Here is a 22319-nt window from a genome sequence, read left to right on the forward strand (position 1 = left end):
CTACACAGGTACTTCTTCCACCACTCCACTCAGGCAGCTTCGCCATCCTCCTCCTCCTGACTTTGGCGCCTAGAGTGGTGGCTGCAGGCTCCTCTTATAGCACTCCCGGAAGTGTTCCAGGTGCTCGTTGACCTAATTCAGGCTGCACTTCTGGGTGTGGCTGCATTGCAGCCCACATGGGCTTGTTAAACCATGCAGTTCCCCCCTGGCGGTGGCCATGGAATCCAACAGGGATGAGCTCCAGTGTTCCACCTTTGTTGCCATGATGCAACCCGGGGGGGCTGCCACCAAGTATTCTGGGGAACATAGGGTGTAGCCCATGGGTGTTCCCCTGGATCCAGTGTCAAAGGGGTGTCCTGGCTGGGTATTCGGACCCAGCTGGCTGCCACACCATAGGTTTATTGTATTTGGACTGTACTATTCTAAGATATCTCAACTTAATCCTTACTACACCACTGCCAGGGGGTTTCTTTGATTGGGGCATGCTCCATCTCTCGGCATGTCAGATTCCAGGGACTCTGTAAAGTGTGGCCAATCTTCTCTTAAGGAGGCAAACTGCGGCATAATTAAGATAGGAGGGAGGAGCAAATTAATATTTATCTATTCTTTTTACCCACACAATTGTAAGTGACAATAATGACAAGCTCCTTAGCAATAATACTCAACAATAACAATATGAAATCAGTATTAAAGCTAAATTCTAGCTTACTTAATAAGTAAGGATTGGTTTTCACTGAAAAGAGATTGGAACAACCAGAGTTCTCATTCTAACCATAAAACGAAAACTAGAGGTATGGGAATTTTAATACATAAAACAATCCCACTTAAACCATCAGATGTAGTATGTGATCTTGAAGGGTGCTATGACATGGTGATGGGTAATTTATTCAGTTCTAAAGAAATTCTTACAAACATACGCTACTTTATTAGATTGGTTGTTGTTGGTCCAAACAAATTGAAATAAATCAAACATTCAACAAAAACAGTGCTTACATGATCGTTTATATAAGAAAATGGCCACAGGAAATGAGTTGGCAGGAAGTTAGAGGGTAACGGTAGTGATGTCATCTTGGAGGGATGGAAGTGACGTCATCTACTGTATAATGGTCAGAAGTGACGTCATTAATACAGGACCGGAAGTTATGTCATCTGGATTGGCTGGAAGTGACGTCATCATCGAAAGACCAGAAAGTGACATCATCCATGGGAGCCAGAAGTGGCGTCATCCTGGAAGGAGTGGTTGGTGCGGAGCCATTTTGAAATCTCTGAAATGTTGTTGGTGAGTGGGGATTTTTATTATTTTTCTTCTTTGATTCTGTAAATGTAGAGAGAGATATCACAACCCCAATTCAACCCTTCGTTGGACAATATATCGCTCATCTCTGGGCTTGTTGACTGCCTCCTAAGTGCACGTGTGTGACATGACGCCCTCACCCAGCCCAAACCCATTGGGTTGAGCAGCCTGAATCAAGAGGTCGTAGATCCGGGAGAGGGCGTTGGCATTGGCCTGAAGAGAACCTTGATGATAAGTGACTCTGCACCTGTAAGGTTGTAATTCAAAAAACCACCTAGTGACATGAGGGTTTGACTCCGGATTCAGAGCCATCCTCTGTAAAGCAGCATGGTCCATCACGAGAGTAAACTCCCATCCCAATAGGCTGAAGTTGCGTCACAGCCCACTTGATTTCCAAGACCTCTTGTTCCACCGCCGCATACCTGGTCCCCCTATCCAGCAGTTTCTGGCTTAGGTATATCACGGGGTGTTCAGCACCATTGATGCATTGGCTCAGCACGGCACATAGTCTTGTGTTTGATGCATCGGTCTGGAGGATGAAAGGATAAGAAAAGTTAGGTGATTTCAAAATAGGTGCTGACGTAAGGGCAGTTTTTAAGTAGCAAAATGCGGCTTCAGTATTGTCATCCCACACCACTTTGTTAAATTTGTGAGAGGCGTAGCCCTCTCGGAGAAGCAAGGAACAAAGCGAACGGTAGTAGCTCGCTAGCCTCAGTAAAGCCTGTACTTGCCTCAGTAATCAGACAGGGCCATTTAATGATAGCATTAATTTTAGAACACTGAGGTTTTACCGTACCACCTTCCACCAGATAGCCTAAATATTTGGCCTCTTTCAATCCAAAGAAACAACCCAGCTTGTGCTAGTGTGCCATAACCTGCCTTACATGGTCATTCCACGTTTCGGAATAGATGACCACGTCATCCAGGTAGGCGGCACTGTAGGAATTGTGGGACTGTAACATTTTATCCACCAGATGTTGAAATGTCGCTGGCACCCTGTGCAAACCTAAAGGAAGGACCGTGTATTGCCAGTGTCCACTAGGTGTACTAAAGGCGTTTTTTTCCTTAGCGTAAGACATTAAGGGAATTTGCCAGTACCCTGTCATCATATCAAGAGTAGTTAGAAGTTGAGCATTTCCTAGCCATTCAAGGAGATCGTCCACTCGAGGCATCAGAAACAGCATCAAATCTGGATACCTGATTGAGTTGTTGGAAGTTGTTACAGAACCTCCACGAGCCATCAGGTTTGGGAACTAAGACGATTGTACTGGACCAGGTGCTGTAACTTTCCTCAATAACGCCCAACTCCAGCATTCGCCCAATTTCCAATTCCACTTCTGCCTTCTTTGCCTTGGGAAGTCTATATGGGCATTCTCTGACAATCACACCTGGGTCAGTGATTATATCATGTTCAATCAGCGCAGTGCAACCTGGTTGATCGTTTATTATTTCTGGGATTGACAAGATGGCTGTTTCCAGCTCTTGTCGTTGTCTCCATGACAGATCAGATCCGAAGTTAAGGGGATGATGTTCTATGAAAAGTGAGTGTGGTGGACAAGAGGGAAGCTCTATCCTTCCATGGTTTCAGCAAATTAACATGATAGACACATTCGCTCGATCGACGATTAGGTTGTTTAACTAAATAATCGACAAGCCCTTTTTGTTCCTAAATTTTTATATGGGCCTTGCTAATGTGCCAATAATTTGTAATGTTAAGTAGGAACTAGCACCATAACACGATCCCCCAGGTGGAACTCTCGGAGGGTGGTGTTTCAATTGTAATATCGTGCCTGCGCTTCTTGAGCTTCTTCTACATGTTCTTTAAGTACAGGTCTAATTTTGGCCAATCTATTGCATAATTGTGCGATATATTCTAATATATTAGAGGATGGGAGGACCTCCTCTTCTCAGCCTTCTTTTAGCATATCCAATAGACCTTGGGGTTGTCTTCTATAAAGGAGTTGAAAAGGAAAGAAGCCCATTAATGTCTGTGGGGCTTACTGATATGCAAAGAGTACAAGGGGGAGTAACTGATCCCAGTTCCATCCTCGCTAACTACCTTGCATAACATCTGTTTAAGTGTTTGATTAAATCGTTCTACCAGCCCATCTGTATGGGGATGATAGACCGAGGTTTTAAGATGTTTAATTTGCAGTAACCTAGCAATACCTCCCTGAATGTCTCTGATGTGAAGGGAGTTCCTTGGTCTGTTAATACCTCCTTGAGAATCCCAACATGAGTGAAAACCCCTACTAATTCCCGTGCGATTATTTTAGAGGTTGCTGAGTGCAGGGGAACAGCTTCCGGAAATTGAGTGGCATAATCTACCATGACTAAAATGTATTTATGACAATGCAATGAGAGCTCTAAGGGTCCCACGAGATCCACTCTGAACCTTTCAAACGGGATATCAATCAGGGGTAAAGGAATAAGAGGAGCACGGTCCCTCCCAGGAATCTCACGAATCTGACATTCTGGACATGAAGTACAGAATCGTCTGACTTCCTTGTTTATTCCTGGCCAATAAAATCTGAACTTAATTCGTTCGAATGTTTTTTCGGTCCCCAAATGGGCTCCTAGGAGATGAGCATGTGCTAACTCACACACTTGTCGATGATAAGTGCGTGGAATTAACATCAATACTCCTCTCTCCCTCATGCTCAGCCACACGATATAATAAATAATTTTTAATAACAAAGTACGGTATTCGTGGTGGAGGACATTTGTCCATTTACTGAAACTACCGCATTTCTTGCAAATTTTAAGGAATCATCGTTCCTTTGTTCCCTTTTAGAAGAAGGTGTAAATTTAAACTGAGAAGCTAACTCATGAATGTGATCTTGAGCAACCTCAATGGGTGGAGCTTCAGTCCATTCAGGTCCTTCGGGAGTGGGTATGTATCTCGAAGTGCCAGAAGGACCTTCATCTCTGTTTGTTTGGATAGCTGCAATGGGCCTAAGGGAGTTAATACACGGCGTGGAGGCAGTCGGACTGGAGTCATCCCCATCCATAACCAAGCCCTCACTTACTATAGGAGTAGTAATGTTTCTACTGCTGTTATTGTCAAACCACTCCCGCCCTAGTATCACTGGATAAGGTGGATCAGGCACTACACCCACCACCGTGCTTTTCATTACGTTGTCCACAGAAATGACACATGAGGCGGCTTTGTAATAACGAGTCTCCTTGTGAATACATTTCAGACTGATCTTGCTATTTAACTATTGTCGTGGCAAAACATAACAGTGAGCAACAATGGAAATGTTACTCCCGGAATCGAACATCGCTGTAACTTTATAGCTATTAAGTATTACTACTCCCGTATAAGGGAGAGACAAAGGGTTGATTAAAGCAGAGTACCTCTCTCCCTTTCCGTGAGAACAGTCCATAGGCTCCAAAGTTGGGCATGCGGAGAACATGAGTCCAACCCCCCCCAACTTGAAACAGCGGGGAGGAAAGGCCGTTTTTTTCTTTTTTCGAGCAGAGATTTCGGAAGTTGAGCGGGTAGGCTCTGAATAAGGTACATGAACCTGTTGAGATTGGCGAGAGGACTGTTCTGACCCATCCGTTTTGCAGACCACGCAGTGCCACTCGACTACCTCAATGAGGTTGTCCATGGAGGTTACCTCTTGCTTGCGGACTTGCTGGGCAAGTTGTTCAGGGAGAGCATTAGTGAAGGTTTCACATGCTAGTAGCTTGGCCATACGCTGGGCACTGTTTACATCTGGCCTTAGCCAGCGGCCCACATTGCCCCATACCTTGAAGGCTTGGGTACGTATAGATCTCCCAGTATCAAACCTTCACTCTCGCTTTTCTCTCGCCTGCTGTGCTGCAGATATACCGTAGCGCTTGTAAACCACCGTTTTAAGTATATCTTAGTTAGCGGCCTGCTCCTCAGTAAGGTCATAGTAAGCTCTCTGCACTTCTCCCTTCAGATAGGGCGCCAGAATGTAAGCCCACTCCGTCAGCGGCCAACCATTATGCTTAGCGGTTCTTTCAAAGATCAAAAAATATGATTCTACATCATCCCCCTCAGTCAAATGAGCTGAACTGAAGAAGGACATACCATGAAGTCTCCGTTCTTACCGCTGCCGCAGCCTGGGCTTCCAATTCAGCCAATCTGGTCCTAGTTTCTCCCAGTTGGATGTTTACTTGCTGCAATTCCATCATCATGGTGGTGAGGATGGTATTCAGGTCTCGTTCCTTTGACATCCTGGAACAACTGAATCCTGCCGGCTATGACAATTGTAATAAAATAAAGTTGAAAAGACATCAAAAAAGAGTTGGTGAATTGCCCCGTATAATATTTGGTTGTTTTTGGTCCAAACGAATTGAAATACATCAAACATTCGACAAAACAGTGCTGACATGATCATTTACATAAGAAAATGGCCATAGGAAATGAGCTGGCAGGAAGTTAGAGGGTAACGGTAGTGATGTCATCTTGGAGGGATGGAAGTGACGTCATCACTGAGGGATGGAAGTGATGTCATCTGTAATGGCCGGAAGTGACATCATTAATAAGGGACCAGAAGTGATGTCATGTGGATTGGCTGGAAGTGACACCATCATCGAGGGACTGTAAATGTAGAGAAAGAGATATCAGCACCCCAATTCAACCCTTCGTCGGACAATATATCGCTCACCTCCAGGCTTGTTGAGTGCCTCTTAAGCACGCGTGTGTAACTAGTAAATTGGCCGGTGGATGTATAAGCACATATATAGATGATATAGATTTTATTCCAAATTGTACTTGAATCTATTCCCACTATTAGCATTCGTAAAATTATAATGGCTGGAGATTTAAATTGCTTTTTAAATCCAGACCTGGCTAGATCTTCAACTATAGTGATGATTATGTTTAATACCGTAAAGACAATCACACAGTTTGCAAAGGATTCTTTAAACCAAATTCAAGAGAAAAATCCTTCTTATTACCAGTACATCATAGCTACTTGAGAATGGATTTTTTCATCGATAATAATGCATTGCATACTATCAAATTTTTTAAGTATGATACTATTGTTATCATGCTCCTCTTATGTTGTACCTCAAATCACTATGACCTGGACCATAATCTCGGAAACTGGTGTCTTAACTTCCTGTCGTTAGCAGATGTGAACTTTACAAATCGATTATTTTTCAGAGATCTGATGCATTCTGAGAGGTTTCCACAGGAACACATTGGGAAAACTCTGAAGGTGTTTTAAATAAAATAGAATATTTCAAATCTGTCTTACAAAAATAAACTGGAGACCATGAAGGTGTTAGAGTTAATCAGTGAGATTTCAAGAATAGATTGTAAATATGTCAAGTCTCCAAATGAGGTACTTTAAAAGAAAAGACAGGCTTTACAATCAGAATGTAATCTCTTCTGAACTCCGCATTTGTTGACATGTCGGACCTTAGCTGCTTAAATATTATTATTGTTTTTCTTTTACATTCACACTGAACTAAAAAACAATAAGTAAAATAAAACAAATTGTGGCAGATGGCCAGGACCCTTGCCTGGCCATGATGCATCCACACTGGAAGGTAGCCAGCCTATCCAGAGCATTACCTTAACCCAGAGTGTTAGATGGCAGCCCCTCTGGGTTGCAGTGGTGCCTCAGACTCCTGCAGGGCTTCATTGGAGTTGGAGTTTGGTGCAGCCCTGATGGGATATGTGGACACCGCCAGTATGTGTTACAGCTTCTGCTGAGCCCTGGACCACAGCACTTCCGCCACTCCCGGAAGTGCTGCCGAAAGTTCATTACCAAGCACCTGGAGCACTTCCGGGTGCCTTATGTAAGGGGCCAGCAGACATTACTCAGTGAGCCAGAGTGAAGGAGGAGGGAGGTGAAGTATTGTATTGTATTGGTTGTGTGGAGGAGAAGTGAAGGAAGAGAAAGGAAAAGTATTGTATTGTATTGTGTTGTGCTTTGGGACAAGATAGATAGATAGATAGATAGATAGATAGATAGATAGATAGATAGATAGATAGATTGTGTGGAGACTGACCTGGACACAGACAGGCGGAAGCCGCTGGTTTGCACCCAAACACACGTTTATTTACATTTTTCATATTTACAAATATCACACACAACCCAGTGCTCCGGCACCAATCATCCTTAGTCCAGGCCTTCCTCAACAATGCCTTTCCTTCACCGCCTCCACTCCTCTCCTCCAGGCTTCGTCCTCTTCCACCCAACTCCATCTATTGAATTGAGGGTGGCGACCCCTTTTATCCTCAGCCGGACATGCTTCAGGTGCCTCCAAATTAGCTTCTGCCGGCACTCCCTGGTGTGGTGGAAGTGCCGGCCATGCACCCGGAACCATTCCGGGTGTCCCTGGTCTTTGTCCCCCTAGCACTTATGGGTGTGGCGGAAGTGCTGAGAACCAGGGCTCCCCAGGCATCTGACCACAGGCCCCTATAGGGTTGAGCTTCCATACTCTTTTCCCATGGTCCAGAGGAGGCGTAATCCCTCCTTCGGTCCTTCCGGGCATCCCGGCTGGGTACCACCCCCAGCCGCTTGCCACAATAGATAGATTTTTATTTATAGAATACTAGGGGGGCTTTGCTCCCTGCTCACTTCGCTTGCCAACCCCCCTGCCTGCGTTACGTGCTAGCCTCTTTGCGGTTCTGTCGCTCGCGTATGGGGATACGGATGTACAATTTAAACAGATTTTTATTTTCATGGCAATTGTTACATATGCATAAAAGAATTATTTTACGTTACAGCGAGTTATTAACCATATTAAAAAAGAGTAAAACGTAATAATTTAAAGTAAATTATGTTTCATGTTGCGTTAGAGTTATTTGTTGCGTAATATGTTTTTGTTCTATTTGGTTTTGAAATTAATATGCAAATACTAATTTTACATTTACATTGCACTTTTACTGTAAAACCAGTAAAAACAATGTTTTTAATTAAATTTTTGTCAATATCGTATTGAATTTTGATTCTGTTTGGACTTTCATTGTGACAAAGAAACGTATAACTGCCTGTGATTGAATTTCGTTTCTTTCCCACTATTAAATAAAATGGCTTTTTCGAATGTTTGGCTGTAAGATTTGTTAATTGTCTTTGCAAAAGCTATTCTAATGGGAAACTGTTAACGTTTTAATACGAATGGCAGATCAAGATCTCCTTTGTTGTGTAATGTTATCTCCTGAAGATGTACTACATTACTTTTCTTGGATACTTACTTCTTTCCACAGTAATTCGTGCGGTGGAAGACATCCTTCGGGATATTGTAAGTTGATGTTTTCATCTTCCACACAATCACCACCACCTGTTTCAGCACAGTCTATTGACATGCATTTAACCAATCTGCTGTGTAACTGATTGTCATTTTTGGCGTTAATTCGTTTGACTTCATTGTTTCTTGGTGCTAGGATTGCCCGTGTACTCATTTTTTATGTTGATAACCCTTAGTGATGAAATTCTTCAATAAGATTTGGACATAATACGTCTTCTTTAATTGGGAACTTAAAGTGAGGAAAATGTTAAAATTTATAAGAGCTGAGAGAGCAGGAAATGTGTCTGACAAAAGCATTGACACGAATGAGAGGTGAGATTACTGTGTGCGAGGCTGAAAATGGTTGAGGGGAGGGTGTGACTTGAAAAAATCTCATGGCCAAAGTCTCATCTTGCGGGGCTTGAAAAAATCTTCTAAAAAAGTTTTGTCATGTCGCAGGATTTTTTTATATAAAAGGGAGACAGAAGTACAAGAATTACAAAAAAGAAGAAATGTCTTGCCTTGTGTAACGATAAGACAGCAGTCACAGTGAGGCACTACAAAGGCTGTAGATATAAAGGGGCCCCTGCAGCATTTCTATGAAGTATGGAACAAGGACTATATGAAGCTGCAGTGGCCAGCCCTGTTCCCTCACAACTACGTGGACACTGGTTCAAATTCTGGCCTGAATTGCGGACTCTCCCCAGTCTTTTTCAAGTACTCCATTCTCCTCCTAAACCTTAAAGATGTGCATGTTAGGGTGATTGCCACCCACAATTCACACCTGTATGTTACATACACCCAATGACTGAACCAGTAACTGATGTTGGTTCAGGCAATTCATGGTAAAATGAGCTTTACTGAGGCACTTACACTTCAGAATTGTTCAAGTCAAAGTTATGGTATATATTAGTTTGCCACATGAAGTTGTGTTCAAAAGTCAAGCATGTTTTATACATTTAAAGAAACAAACCAGCTTGCTATTGCATGTTGTAATGGAGGTGAAATGTTTCAGAGTCCCAGTATGAAGAAAAGCCTTAAAAAACATAAACTGCTAGTAATACACTTTATTACAGATTCTGAGAAGGGTCCGGCTGCAGGTCGACGACTCGGCCTTCCACAGTCCACCCACAGTCCGTAGAAAGAGAAGGAGAAGAGCTGCTGTACAGTTTTTCCAATTCGAAAAAGAAAAGGAGCTGAAAACATTTTCCAACACGGAATAATGGCACAACAGACCCAGGTATGGACTCAAGAATAAAAAGCTCAGGATATTTAAAGAAACTTTAGATCCATTAAATAAAACTAATGAGATGTACGATTATATACTGTATAGCGACAGTGTTCTCTGTTTATCGTCATTACTGACCTATTTTTAAGCATATCATTTTCATTATTTTTTTACCTCTTGTATTAATTCTTTTTAATATTTGCCATATTATTTCATCTATATTAACTTTTTCACTTATTTATTAGATGTTATGTAGAGAATCTGCAATGTTAGTGTACAATATCAAAGGTATTTATATTTATCGCCATTTGTTAATATTATATTTAACTTGATATTTTTGTAGTTAAGTTAGCTATTTATAAAAGCACGGTAGCGCTTTCTGCCAAATTAGTATTACATATTATTTTTGTCTTGATTTCCACAGTCACATTTCTCCAAAAAGGCAGAGAATATAAAACCAACTTTAATTACATTGATTAAATATCAAAGTGAATCCAAGTACTGTACCCTCTCTGTAAAAAGCAAACAGACTACAACATCCTGCTGCCTGCCTTCAGAGTCATGAAGGCCACATTGTCAAACAATACTGACGTTTAGATTTATGAACGGGAACTTTTTTTAATACATTTTAAAAAGCTGAGCTAATCCTGCATTTTCCGTTGTTTGGCAGGTTTTACTATTTACAGATGTAACACAGGGTGTGTCCTAAGTGGCCATTTCCAATGTTGTTTTTGTTTAAAAGTCATTGTCTACAGTTTACTGTATGTCAGTATTTAATATTTACCTTTGATTCATTTTTCTACCCCTTGTATTAGGGCCTTCCAAGTCAGATGAATAGCCATGACTGTGGAGTTATCATGTTGATGGTGAGACCATTTCATATTGTGTCTGTCTGTACTGAATGTTGTGTCCAGGTTTCTCTGTATGACCATTTTGAGGTGTCTCTGTATTTCATCCACGAGGTGTGTCTCAACTTTAGTCCTCTCTTCTTTCATTGTAGTATTTGTAGACAGAGGGAGGATTATATTTGGTTGCTGGTTCCCAATTTTGTCACCTTCTACAATTTGTGTTGGATATTTGTGTTATGTTTATTTTATTATATTTGTATTTTTTTTTTAATTTCAGCATACTGTCCCTAGTGCTGTTGATGTTCCAGAAACGCCTACCTTTCAAAATCCAGATATTTTAAATGTATGTTTATAATGGTTTGCATAAATATTTTTTTAACATCGGAATGGGTGGAGAAGAGTGTCAAGAGTGATTTGTGACAGATGGGTATCATCAAGAGTGAAAGGGAAGGTCTACAGGACGGTAGTGAGACCAGCTATGTCATATGGGTTGGAGACGGTGGCACTGACCAGAAAGCAGAAGACAGAGCTGGAGGTGGCAGAGTTAAATATGCTAAGATTTGCATTGGGCGTGACGAGGATGGACAGGATTAGAAATGAGTACATTAGAGGGTCAGCTCAAGTTGGACGGTTTAGAGATAAAGTCAGAGAGGCGAGATTGCGTTGGTTTGGACATGTGCAAAGGAGAGATGCTGGGTATATTGGGAGAAGGATGTTAAGGATAGAGCTGCCAGGAAAGAGAAAAAGAGGAAGGCCTAAGCGAAGGTTTATGGATGTGGTGAGAGAGGACATGCAAGTGATGGGGGTAACAAAACAAGATTCAGAGGACAGAAAGATATGGAAGAAGATGATCCGCTGTGGCGACCCCTAACGGGAGCATCTGAAAGAAGAAGAAACTCCTTTTAACAACGTGAATCTGCTCAGTCCTCTCTAGTATGACATGCCGGCTTTGAGGAAGTGCTGGTGTAGAATGTCGCTTGAGAACTCCAGAGTAAAGACTTGCACTACATCTGAAATGAAAAAAAAAGGTCTTGCTATTCTGTTCCATAGCACTGCGTTCTGCAGGTTTCAGATCTTTTCTTTTAGAAGAAATGTCAGCCTCCCTTCTCCAAAATCCAGCACAGGGCACCGATGAGCAGGTACAGACACATCACTTTATAAACTTCCATAAGAAAGATGAATTACATTTTGTTGATGGTGGCTTACAATGCTTATGGTATTGTGAATAAAAAGACTTAATGCTTGTCTCAGACGCCTACTGGTAATCGTTAAGCAGTAGGAGTCAAAGCCCAAAAGACTAAAAGGCTGTTTTACATCTTCTGACAAACTGGAGTGCTAGTACAACTCTTAACGGCCTTAAAACATTTGAAATTAATTGTGTGCTGTGTTAATAATAGCGCATGATATGAAACATTGAAGACTTGTAGAATCTGCGATCGAAAGTAGTAATGTTAATATTTTAATAATGTATAACAAATTCAGAATATACTGTACATTTTTTTTTACTTTACTTTTCTTACATTCATTGTACATGTGTAGAAAGATGCCACAAGCTTTATAATGACCATTTAAAGAATTTTCTTTTTCTTTTTTTTAATAAAAAGTATCACAGCAACACTGAATCCTTCAGCATCTTACCAAGGCAGAGAAGTGGTGTGCTGATAGTAAACCTGTGTTCAGGGGCACATCTCACTCCCTTCATTACTGTCAATGGACAAAGACGACATTGAGGAGGCCCTTCAGAAATCTGATTTGCTATCTGAATATCTAGAACAGGGGTGTCCAATGTGTCGATCGCGATCGACCGGTAGATTGCGTTGCATCCAAAAAAAAATTTATTAAACGTTAGTCTATCATGTGTCCTCCCTATGGCATTTGTCACTTGATTTGACATACAGGGCGGCCAGTCTGAGATCTCCTTTCTTCTAACACGCTGATCATCCTGCACTCACGATATGATCAAAACTCCGGCTGCGATCTAGTTAGCTACTGCAAAACTCTGGCTGTGATCTAGTCATCCATCCATCCATCCATTTTCTAACTTTCCGCTGAATACTGAAACTTGACGAATACAGGGAAAGGAGGGGGTCTGCGGACAGAGCCAATCCCAGCCAACACAGGCCCTACTTACAGTATTTATGCGAGGCAGGAACCAATCCTGGGCAGGGTGCCAACCCATTTTATGTATAAAGTATACTCAGACACACACACTGAACACACCCAGCACACACTAGGGCCAATTTTTACAGCTTACTTACAAATGTTCGCCAATCCACCTAACCTGCATGTCTTTGGATTGTGGGAGGAATCACTCCTCCCCGTAATTGAGTGCGCCCATATAAGGCCGTCCGAGCAGCTTCAATGCATGTACTCCCACACAGACTGTGACGGGAGAACATGCAAAAGCCACGCAGGGAGGACCCGGAAGCGAACCGGATCTCCTAACATATTCATAAGTGCAGCTACCTGCGCCACCACGGTGTAAACCATAAGTTTGAATTAAGTTTACAGACACGCTGCCGCTGGCGTTTGTCATGCCTAAGACGAATACGATATTCGTGAGATACAAGTTTAATGAGAAGATGCAGGGTATAAACAAGACGAGACTTTGAACAGAGTTAAAATTGCTGGTGAAGGACTGTGCTTATGCAAACGAAGATGAGATGGTCAGGGATAGAATAGTGTTTGGCACAAACTCAGCTAAAGTGCAAGAGAAACTTTTAAGTGCCAGGTCTGAGCTAACATTAAATAAAGCTGTGGACATCACAACATAGCACAAGCACAGCTGAGAACCTTTGATGCATGTACTCCAAGCGGCTCACGTGAACTGACTTTGCAGGACTGGGAAAAGTAAACCCGTGCATGCAGTGTGTGATGTCTCAGATAAAGAGAAAGATGAGCTGCCTATTGATGCAGTAGGAAAGGAACAACCCTCTGACGCTGAAAAACCCTCTGTAGACATATCAATAGGAAAGCAAGGTGTAAAGCTTAAGTTTAAATTACGTTCATAGACACGCTGCCGCTAAATATTCGCAGGCAAATCCACAACTTAATATCGTGAATGCCTGTTAAACATCTTAGACTGATTTAGGTAGTGAACACTTCGATGAATGAAACCTGTTATCTTTACAACGGTTGACAATGAAGATGAGATGGTCAGGGATAGACTAGACAAACACGGAATGTAACTTGAACACAACACATCCTCCAAATACAAACCTGATTGAAAGAAATAATGATAATCAAATCCTTGATAACAGCAACACTCATAACAGTCACAAAACAATTACATTGACAATCATGTTACGTTATTTTTAAAAAGTTTCCTTTTCTTTTTCATAACTTCTTTAACACACTACTTCTCCGCTGAAGCTTGGTATTTTGCTAGTATATATATATTGTGAAGAGTGGCTAGGGGCTGCTGCCCAGCCGGGATGCCCAGGAGGACCGGAGGAGGCGAGGAGGGCTTGTGTCTCCTCCAGACCACGAAGGGGCGACCGTCCTGGTTGCTTTGGGGACCACGGGTAGAGAGCATTGAAGCTCAGCCCTGTAGGGGCCCATAGTCACTGCCAAGGGGCGCCCCAATGCCTACAGAGCCCTGGACCTCAGCACTTTTGCCATAGCCGGAAGTGCTGGGGGGAAGAGGATCGGGGACACCAGCAGTGCTTCCGGCTACGCAGCTGACACTTCCGCCACACTGGGGAGTGCCGGTGGAAGATTGCCAGGAAGCACCTGGAGCACATCCGGGTGATTATAAAAGGGGCCACCTCCCTTTATTCAGGGCTGGAGGAGGAGGACAGAGCTTGAAGGAGAGGAGTGGTCTGAAGAGTGAGGCAGAGTGTGAGAGGCCTGGACTTTGGGGAGTCTTGGGGGTTTTGTGTGTGCACTTATTGTACATAGAACTGTAAAATAAACGTGTGGTGGTGTTTAAAAACATGTCTACCTGTCTGAGTCCGGGGCTCGTTCCACTATATATATTTATAGATAGCATTTTTAAAGTAGGTAGATCATTTCGACCTGGTCATTTTAAAAGTAGCTCGCAAGCCAAAAACGTGTGGGCAACCCTGATCTAGAAGAAGAGAAGAGGGAATATGTCCTTAGACCCTTCATCATCCTTTTTTTCACATATGGAAGACATGCATCTCTTTTTAGATAACGTGAGGTACTGCGGTGGGCTGGCGCCCTGCCCGGGGTTTGTTTCCTGCCTTGTGCCCTGTGTTGGCTGGGATTGGCTCCAGCAGATCCCCATGACCCTCTAGTTAGGATATATCGGAATGGATAATGGATGGTGAGAGGAAAAAGGAAAATGACTGTGTTTTGTGAGAAAATGTAACAAACATACATGCCCCTCATTGTGTAGTTACAACCTACAATTCTTGTTTGATATTTTATATATTCTTTAACTTTTTTGTAATGAATGTTGCAAACCAACTTCATCTTTACAGTCCATTGTCTCAGATCTGCACTTCTTAGTGTTATGTATTAAAATAATTTTTGATAAAGCAGGGCAAGGCAATTTTTATTTTTAAAGCACATTTACAACAACAACCAGAACTGAACCAAAGTGCTGTACAAGAAAGAGCAAAGGAAGTAGTTCAAATATACTGTACAGTATGTACACATCACAAAACTGCAAGCATAACCAACCATTACATAAAAGATGAACTCAAAATACCCATACATGCATATTTAGAATTCTGAATGTACATGAGCCAACATATACAAACAATTTCAACCTCTTGCAGGGTCAAATGGCAGCATGAAGAAATAAGACTTTAATGATGACTTAAAAATGGCCTGTGCTGGAGCAGAGCTCATATAATAAAGCGAGCCACTCCAGAGGAACGGAGCAGCCACAGCAAACACCCGATTCCTCCTTTGTTTCAGCCTCGACCTCGGCACAACTAAGAGCATCGGGCTAGTAGACTGCAGGGCTCTTGTTGGCACATACAAGTGAAGAAGTTCAGAGAGGCAAGACGGGGTTGATCCATTCAAACATTTGAAAACAAGAAATAGAAATTTAAAATCAATTCTGAAATGGACCAGAAGCCAATGAAGCATTTTGGTGAAATATGGCCACACTTACGAGAGCCCTCAATAAGCAAACAGCAAAGTTGTGGAATAGTTGTAAGTGTCGTAACAGGGCCTGATCAACACCTACATACAAAGAACTACAATGGTCCAAATGAGATGTTATAAAAGCTTGGATGGCCTTTTCAAGATCACTGAAAGAAAGAAAAGCCTTTACATTAAAGTCTGAGCTGGAAAAGCTTCATTTAACTTCGCAATTTATCTGTCTGTCAAGTTTGAATGAGCTGTCACAGATCACACCTGGGCTCCTAACTGAAGCTTTATGATACGTATATGGCAAGGGGTCCAAGAGCAACATCAGAGACACTCAGACTTTGTTAACTTTTGGACACCATGATCACAGTTTTATTTTAATTTAGTTTAAGAAGATGCATTGCCATCCAGGATTTAATATCATTCAAGCACGCATGGAGGGTCTATATTTTCTCACTTTGATTTTAGTGACAAATATATTTGAGTGCCATCAGCATAGAGAAGTCTTATTTGTTAACAATGGAGCCTAAAGGTAACATCCATATCAAAAAGAGAACTGGTCCAACGATGGAACCCCACAAGTAAGGGGAGCTACAGAGGATGAGAACTCACCCAAATGAATAGAAACACTCCTATTTCTTAAAACCATTTCAGGGCATTACCTTGGATGCCTACATACTGTTCAAGGCAGGATAAAAGAATTGCAAGATCCACAATATCAAAAGCTGAGGTACGATCTAGCAGTACAAGAATGGCTGAATCACCAGCATTAGTAGTTGGGAAGAGGAGGTCATTGTAAACCTTTAACAAGACTCGTTCAGTGCTGTAAGAACATCTGGGTACGGATTGAAATTTTTTCAGAATACTATTTTCATCCAGAAATGTTTGCGATAGGACAACTTTTTCTAAGACTTTAGATAAAAAAGGCAGGTTCGAAATTTACCTGAAATTTGACACATTAGAGGCTCCGTATTTTGATTTTTTAATTCGTTTCTGCACCACAGTGTGTTTCAATTTCAAGGCAGCAGGAACACAACCAGAAATCAAGCTAGTATTTATTAAAGTAACAATACTTGGTCTGACAGAATCAAAAAACCCCTTAACTAATCGAGAGGGGACACTGCTGTCCAAGGGGCACTTTGTAAGATTCAGGCATTGCACCAAATCAGACAACAGAGACGAGGAAACACGCAGGCTCAGAGTGGTCAAAGACAGCCGAACACACTATGGGGAGAGATGAATCCTTAGCAAGCAGTGAGACCAATGGCCTAATAACGGTAATCTTATTTACAAAAAAGTATATGTCCGTTTGGAGAGTAAGTCGGGTTATGCGACAAATTCCTTATACAAGAAATTGTATATGGCGATTAAAGGATTTAAAATCACTAAAAAATGGATTTGTAATTATTGCATCTACCCAAACAAAACATTTTTAAAGTTAAATTTAAAATCTGTTGGTTCAGTTCCAAAATTTATAAAAAAGACGGTTAATGGCAGTGCAACTTTCAATAATGCAAATTTTTACATTTCTTTAGAAAAACAAACGATATAATATTTATTAGGCAATTTAAGAGATTTGCTTCACTTTTTTTTGATAAGTACATACTTATAAGTTAGGGTATCAGGGAGAACAATTACGCATTAAAATTAAGAACCAGGTAAACGTTTGAAAGGCTCCACTTGAAATTTATCAACATTATAGCAGCAGCGCAGAACAAAATTAAGAAAACACAATTCAAGACAGACAATGGAAATGAGGGTATGAACTGTAGGCCTATAGTAAGCCGCATCATTTAAAAAATTGTTCAATATAAACAATTTTAAAAATGTCTTTTTACTGAGAACTCGAGAGTTTAGACCTTCATTTTCATGCCCGTTGATTTCTTTGTTGTGTTATTGAACATCATTTATTTTGTAACATAATAAACTAATGTCATTAACGGAATTTCCCTTTATTGAACGAGGTTCCAGAAATAATGTCAGACATGCTATTTAGTACACAAGTACTGTAAAAAATAATTTCAAATATTTTGAATGATAGAATTCACTATAATAGTTAGGGCAACCACGTTCATAGTGCAACGATCTGGGGAAGAAATTGCCACTAGGCAGCGTGTTCTAAAAAGTTAAAAGAAAAAAAGAGGGGCGGGCAGAGACACAACTGCCACTCTTAATAAAACAACCTCTCTGGTGTTGGGCAGGAGGAACTTTTGGAAAAGAAAAAGGAAGAGTGGGTTTTAACTCGTGTGTGGGTTGGGTTTTAGAGTTGAGTGTCTGTTGTATGTCCTGACTACATTGTTTTTCGGCTTGTTGAAGTCAGAAGAAAAAATGAATAAAAACCATTGATTAGTTTTTTTGACAATTACCACCACATGCCTGCGAGATTCATTTGCCTTTCTGGGAAGGGATATTAAAATATTTAGTATGGTGTTCTGCGGTGGGCTGGCACCCTGCCCGGGGTTTGTTTCTTGCCTTGCGCCCTGTGTTGGCTGGGATTGGCTCCAGCAGACCCCCGTGACCCTGTAATTAGGATATAGCGGGTTGGATAATGGATGGATGGATGGATAGTATGGTGTTTCCTTAATCTAAAAATATGTTATGCCTTCTTTCTTTTAACTATCGAATGCTGACTCAAATTATAAAACTGTTTTTTATTTTTTTGTTTCTAAAAGTAAATACGACAGTAATACCATAAACAGAAACTTGGATTCTTGCCTCGTGATTGGAGGAAGGTATATTAATATCATGTTTTAGGGTTACAGTGTAAATCAGTGTTACTAGTTTTCAACGAAAGCGATGTGACAAAGGACAGACGCGAATGCTGGGGGCATAGTGTGGGAGAAAAGAGGTGTGGAAGGGCGAGTCTGCGAACTGCAGCCGGATACAATTGCAGATTCTTGGTACGGTTTTCCGATTTTCTCAAGAAAATGATTTTTTTTTACCTTTTCCCCTCCTGTACGGCAGGTGGCCTTACTCAACTCACAAACAGCACAACACTAAAAGCCGCTTGACAAACTCGTGAGTTTTTCGACAACCCCTTGAGGGCGGCATGACAGACGATTCCCATAAGTCTTTGCGCAAAGCAAAATGGCTCTTCCCTGTAGTACATAATGTCACATTTTAGTTTGAGGGGTACGCGAGTAATACAACTAGTCATTATTTATTCTTTTGGAAATTTTACTTGGAATTGAAGAAGTGGAAATTTCCACGATGCGTGCCGCTGTCTTGCTGGGAGTGAACATCTCTGAGTCGGGGTTGATTGTCACCCAGGCGGCTGTCTCTCAGTGTTTGAGGCTTCACTGGGCTGCAGTGGGGCTCAGATCCTTTTCGGGGACACACACGTGTGCAGGCAAGAATTCTACGACCCGTCGTGAAGCTGAGAAAGTTGTGGAAATCCCTGGACTGCAGCCGATAACGTATGTCGACAAGATGCACTTCGTCCCGTGGTTAGCAAAACCGACATTCCCAGAGTGGAAACGTGCCTGGCACGACCCGCACCACTATAAGGGGCCGAGATACGAAGAGATGGAGCTCTACAAAGAGAAGCCGTGCTACATATTCAACCAGAAAACCAAGATTTTGGAAGGTAACTTAGTTTCGACCGCCAGCTCCCTCATTTAATATAAAAGGCAAAGGGAAGCGACCTTGAACTGCAGTGCTGTAGTGTTGCATGGTTAGCCTTTTCTGTTAAACGGTTCCCGTTTTCAGTAGTAAAGTTTTATGAAGCATTTAATAGAAGAGTGGTCAGCTGTTGTAATTCTCTACAATCCCTTTATTTTAAGGATTGACACATTTTTTTCCACAATTGACATTAGTTTTGCAAAGGAAACAATGCTGTGAAATTCAAATTTATTCGAAGGAGAAGCACACCATTCACAGTAACGACAGTTTTTTTTTGGATTAGAACTGCGTTTACAGTGTGAAAAGTAAAGTATGTGCGCCCTTTGGAATGATATGGCTTTCTGCATTAACTGATCATAAAATGTGATATGATCTTCACAAGTGAAAATGCAATATCCTTTATGCCAATAACGCATAAACACTTAGTCTTTTATATAATTATTGACAGGCCAGGGTTTGTGTCCTCCCAGCGCAGAGGTTGAGTGTTCTCTCAGTGTGTGCCTGGGTTTCCTCCTACAGCCCAATGACATGCAGGTCAGGTGGATTGGTGACAATAAATTGTGTGTATTGACACAGCAGTAAACTGGCGCTCTGTCCAGGGATTGTGCCTGCCTTGCACCCTGTGATTGATGGGATTGGCCCCAGTCACCTATGACCCTGCTCAGGTTTGAGTGGGCTTGGAAAATGGTTTGGTATTTATTGAACATACCCATCAAACGTTCACAGTGTGCTGTTGAAAAAATAAACGAAGCCTTAGATTTAATAGCTATCCTTCAGCAATAATAAGCCCAGAATCACTTTCAGTTGCTGCTTAATGTTCAGGAGGAATTGGACCATTCTTCTTTATACATATATCCATATTTTTAGGATGTTGGCTGTGAATGGCACTTCTGAGGTCATTCAATGGCATATTTATTGGGTTAAAGTCTGCGCTCTGACTGGACCACTCAAAAAGGCAGATTTTCTTCAAAATAGGCCCTACACTAGCTTTTAAAGGTTGCTGACCTGCCATAAAACCGATTGTTGCTGAAACTGAAAAAAATGTTGCAATTTCTAACAGCCTGTTCTTGGAGTAATTAACATAATGTTGAACTTATATGTTAGCTGGCTGCTGTTTTACAGCATTTCAATCTAAAGTAGTATCACTGAACATGTCAGAACTGCAGCTGTCTGCACGCCCATTCCTCATGCCATGTGCTTTGTTCAAACCTATCCTATAAGGATTGGGTGAGTGCAGTTCATACCATTTACTAAACCCACATAATATTGAACAGGCTTGCAGGGGTCTGGAGCCCGTCCCAGCAAGCATACTGAGCAAGGTAGGAGCAGTCCCTGGACATGATGCCAGTCGTTCGTAGGCTTAGTGAGCAGTTGTTCGAAAATGTTTTCACAGCTTAATTACCAGTTGACGTTTCAAGTGCAAGATGGTTATTTTTAAAAGATAAATTGCATCTTTCATTTACTTAAAGTTACACTGGATATGATTCCATTGTGCAATCCATTTTATAATCTTGATTTCTTGCCATGTTGTGCACCATGAAATGAAAGTGAACTGCATAAACAAGCTTAAAGTACAGAGTTGACTTCAGTAAGCTATCCCCAAACCCAACAACTCAAAAAAATGTTCTTGCTTTTGGTGTTAATCCCCTGATCACAACAATATAATCAATAGCATAGTGATTCCTTACAGGTTGCAAGAAATCATTAGTAATTTAAATATTTTTTATTTTATATTTCTGTTTTAATAGATTCATTATACTGTACATACCTATACACACTTTCTGTAAAGCAAATGTTATATGAATGAGAATATGTAACAATCCATGCTGTATTTTAATTTAAACAAAATCAAACCACACATGCTTGTGTGTCATCTCTGCTTGCTCACCTTGTGTTTTATGTAGTTTTTTTCTGACATTTTCAGTAGCATTTCTCTTGCTTGTTACTTTATTGGGTTTCCAAAAAAAACAATTCTTTAATCTTGTAAGAAACAATTTTTACTACTAAAATATATTACTGGTTAATTTTATTAACATTGCAGTGCTTTGAAGGAACAATCAAAAAGACGTGAACAAATGTATCAAAAGAATGCTGTTTTCACTCTTGTGTAATGAAGGTTTTCATGTGCTGTAATTTTATAAGTGTGTTCCACTTCATCTGAACTAGTGTGGTGCTGAGATGTCACCCATTGCATGGCTGCACTTGGGTCCTAGTCGGGGATCCCGAGTTGGTTTGTCATGTGGTGGGTGCGGCAATGCACTGTATCAGCGCGTGCCGTTAACCTCTCTCTACTACTATCAGATTTGTAGTGTCAAACATCTTTGCTTTAGTTCCTTCCAAGCTGACCTTTTCCTGGCGTACGTTTTATGTCAGGGTTGTCGAACTCCAGTCCTGGAGGGCCGCAGTGGCTGCAGGTTTTCATTCTAACCATCTTCCTAATTAGTGACCAGTTTTTGAGGCTAATTAATTTGTATAGCTTTAATTTCTTTCGGGCCTTAGCTGTTTTTTCCTTAATTAACAGCCGGACAGTAATGAGACATAAAACTAGCAGGACATGACCAGCTCACCTGTACCCATCAAACAAAATCTGAAAATAAAGATGAAGGTCTCAGTAAGGTTGATCCCTCAGGTTACCAAAACATTTTAGGAGTTCTTAGAAAAAAACAGAACATCAACAGTTTTGGAAATGTCTGCTGTGGCGAAAAGAGAGCAGCAACAAGCCATGGAATTGAATAACGGGTTTAATTAACAGCAAGAATCAGCTTCTCATTAAGGAACTGGTTGGAGTTTGAAGCCCCAATTTAGCTGGTCATCTATCTGTTGGCTCGTTTCATGTCTCATTTCTGTTTGGCTGTCATTTAATGAAGAAAATAATTAATTCAGAAGACTTAATCCTTAAAAACAGGGCTATTAAAATAGAGGGAAAAGAAGTTAATTAGCAGTGAAAAGTGGACACTGATTAGGAAAAGGGTTAGAAAGAAAACCTGCACCCACTGCGGCCCTCCAGGCCTGGAGTTTGACACCCGTGTTTTATGTAGTCTGT

The 22319-nt window shown here is 41.3% G+C and overlaps 1 protein-coding gene across 1 annotated transcript in view; it reads left to right on the forward strand.

Annotated features, from left to right (window-relative positions):
- Window positions 1-18705: 18705 nt before the first annotated feature.
- mrpl37 (mitochondrial ribosomal protein L37) overlaps window positions 18706-22319 on the forward strand; it is a 28118-nt gene continuing 24504 nt past the window's right edge. Inside the window, exon 1 of the mRNA XM_039734732.1 lies at window positions 18706-19241. Coding sequence (XP_039590666.1) covers window positions 18866-19241 — 376 coding nt within the window. The 5' untranslated portion in view covers window positions 18706-18865. The remainder of the gene's footprint in view (window positions 19242-22319) is intronic.

Source organism: Polypterus senegalus, chromosome 14 (assembly GCF_016835505.1).
Source record: "Polypterus senegalus isolate Bchr_013 chromosome 14, ASM1683550v1, whole genome shotgun sequence".
Lineage (NCBI taxonomy): Eukaryota > Metazoa > Chordata > Cladistia > Polypteriformes > Polypteridae > Polypterus > Polypterus senegalus.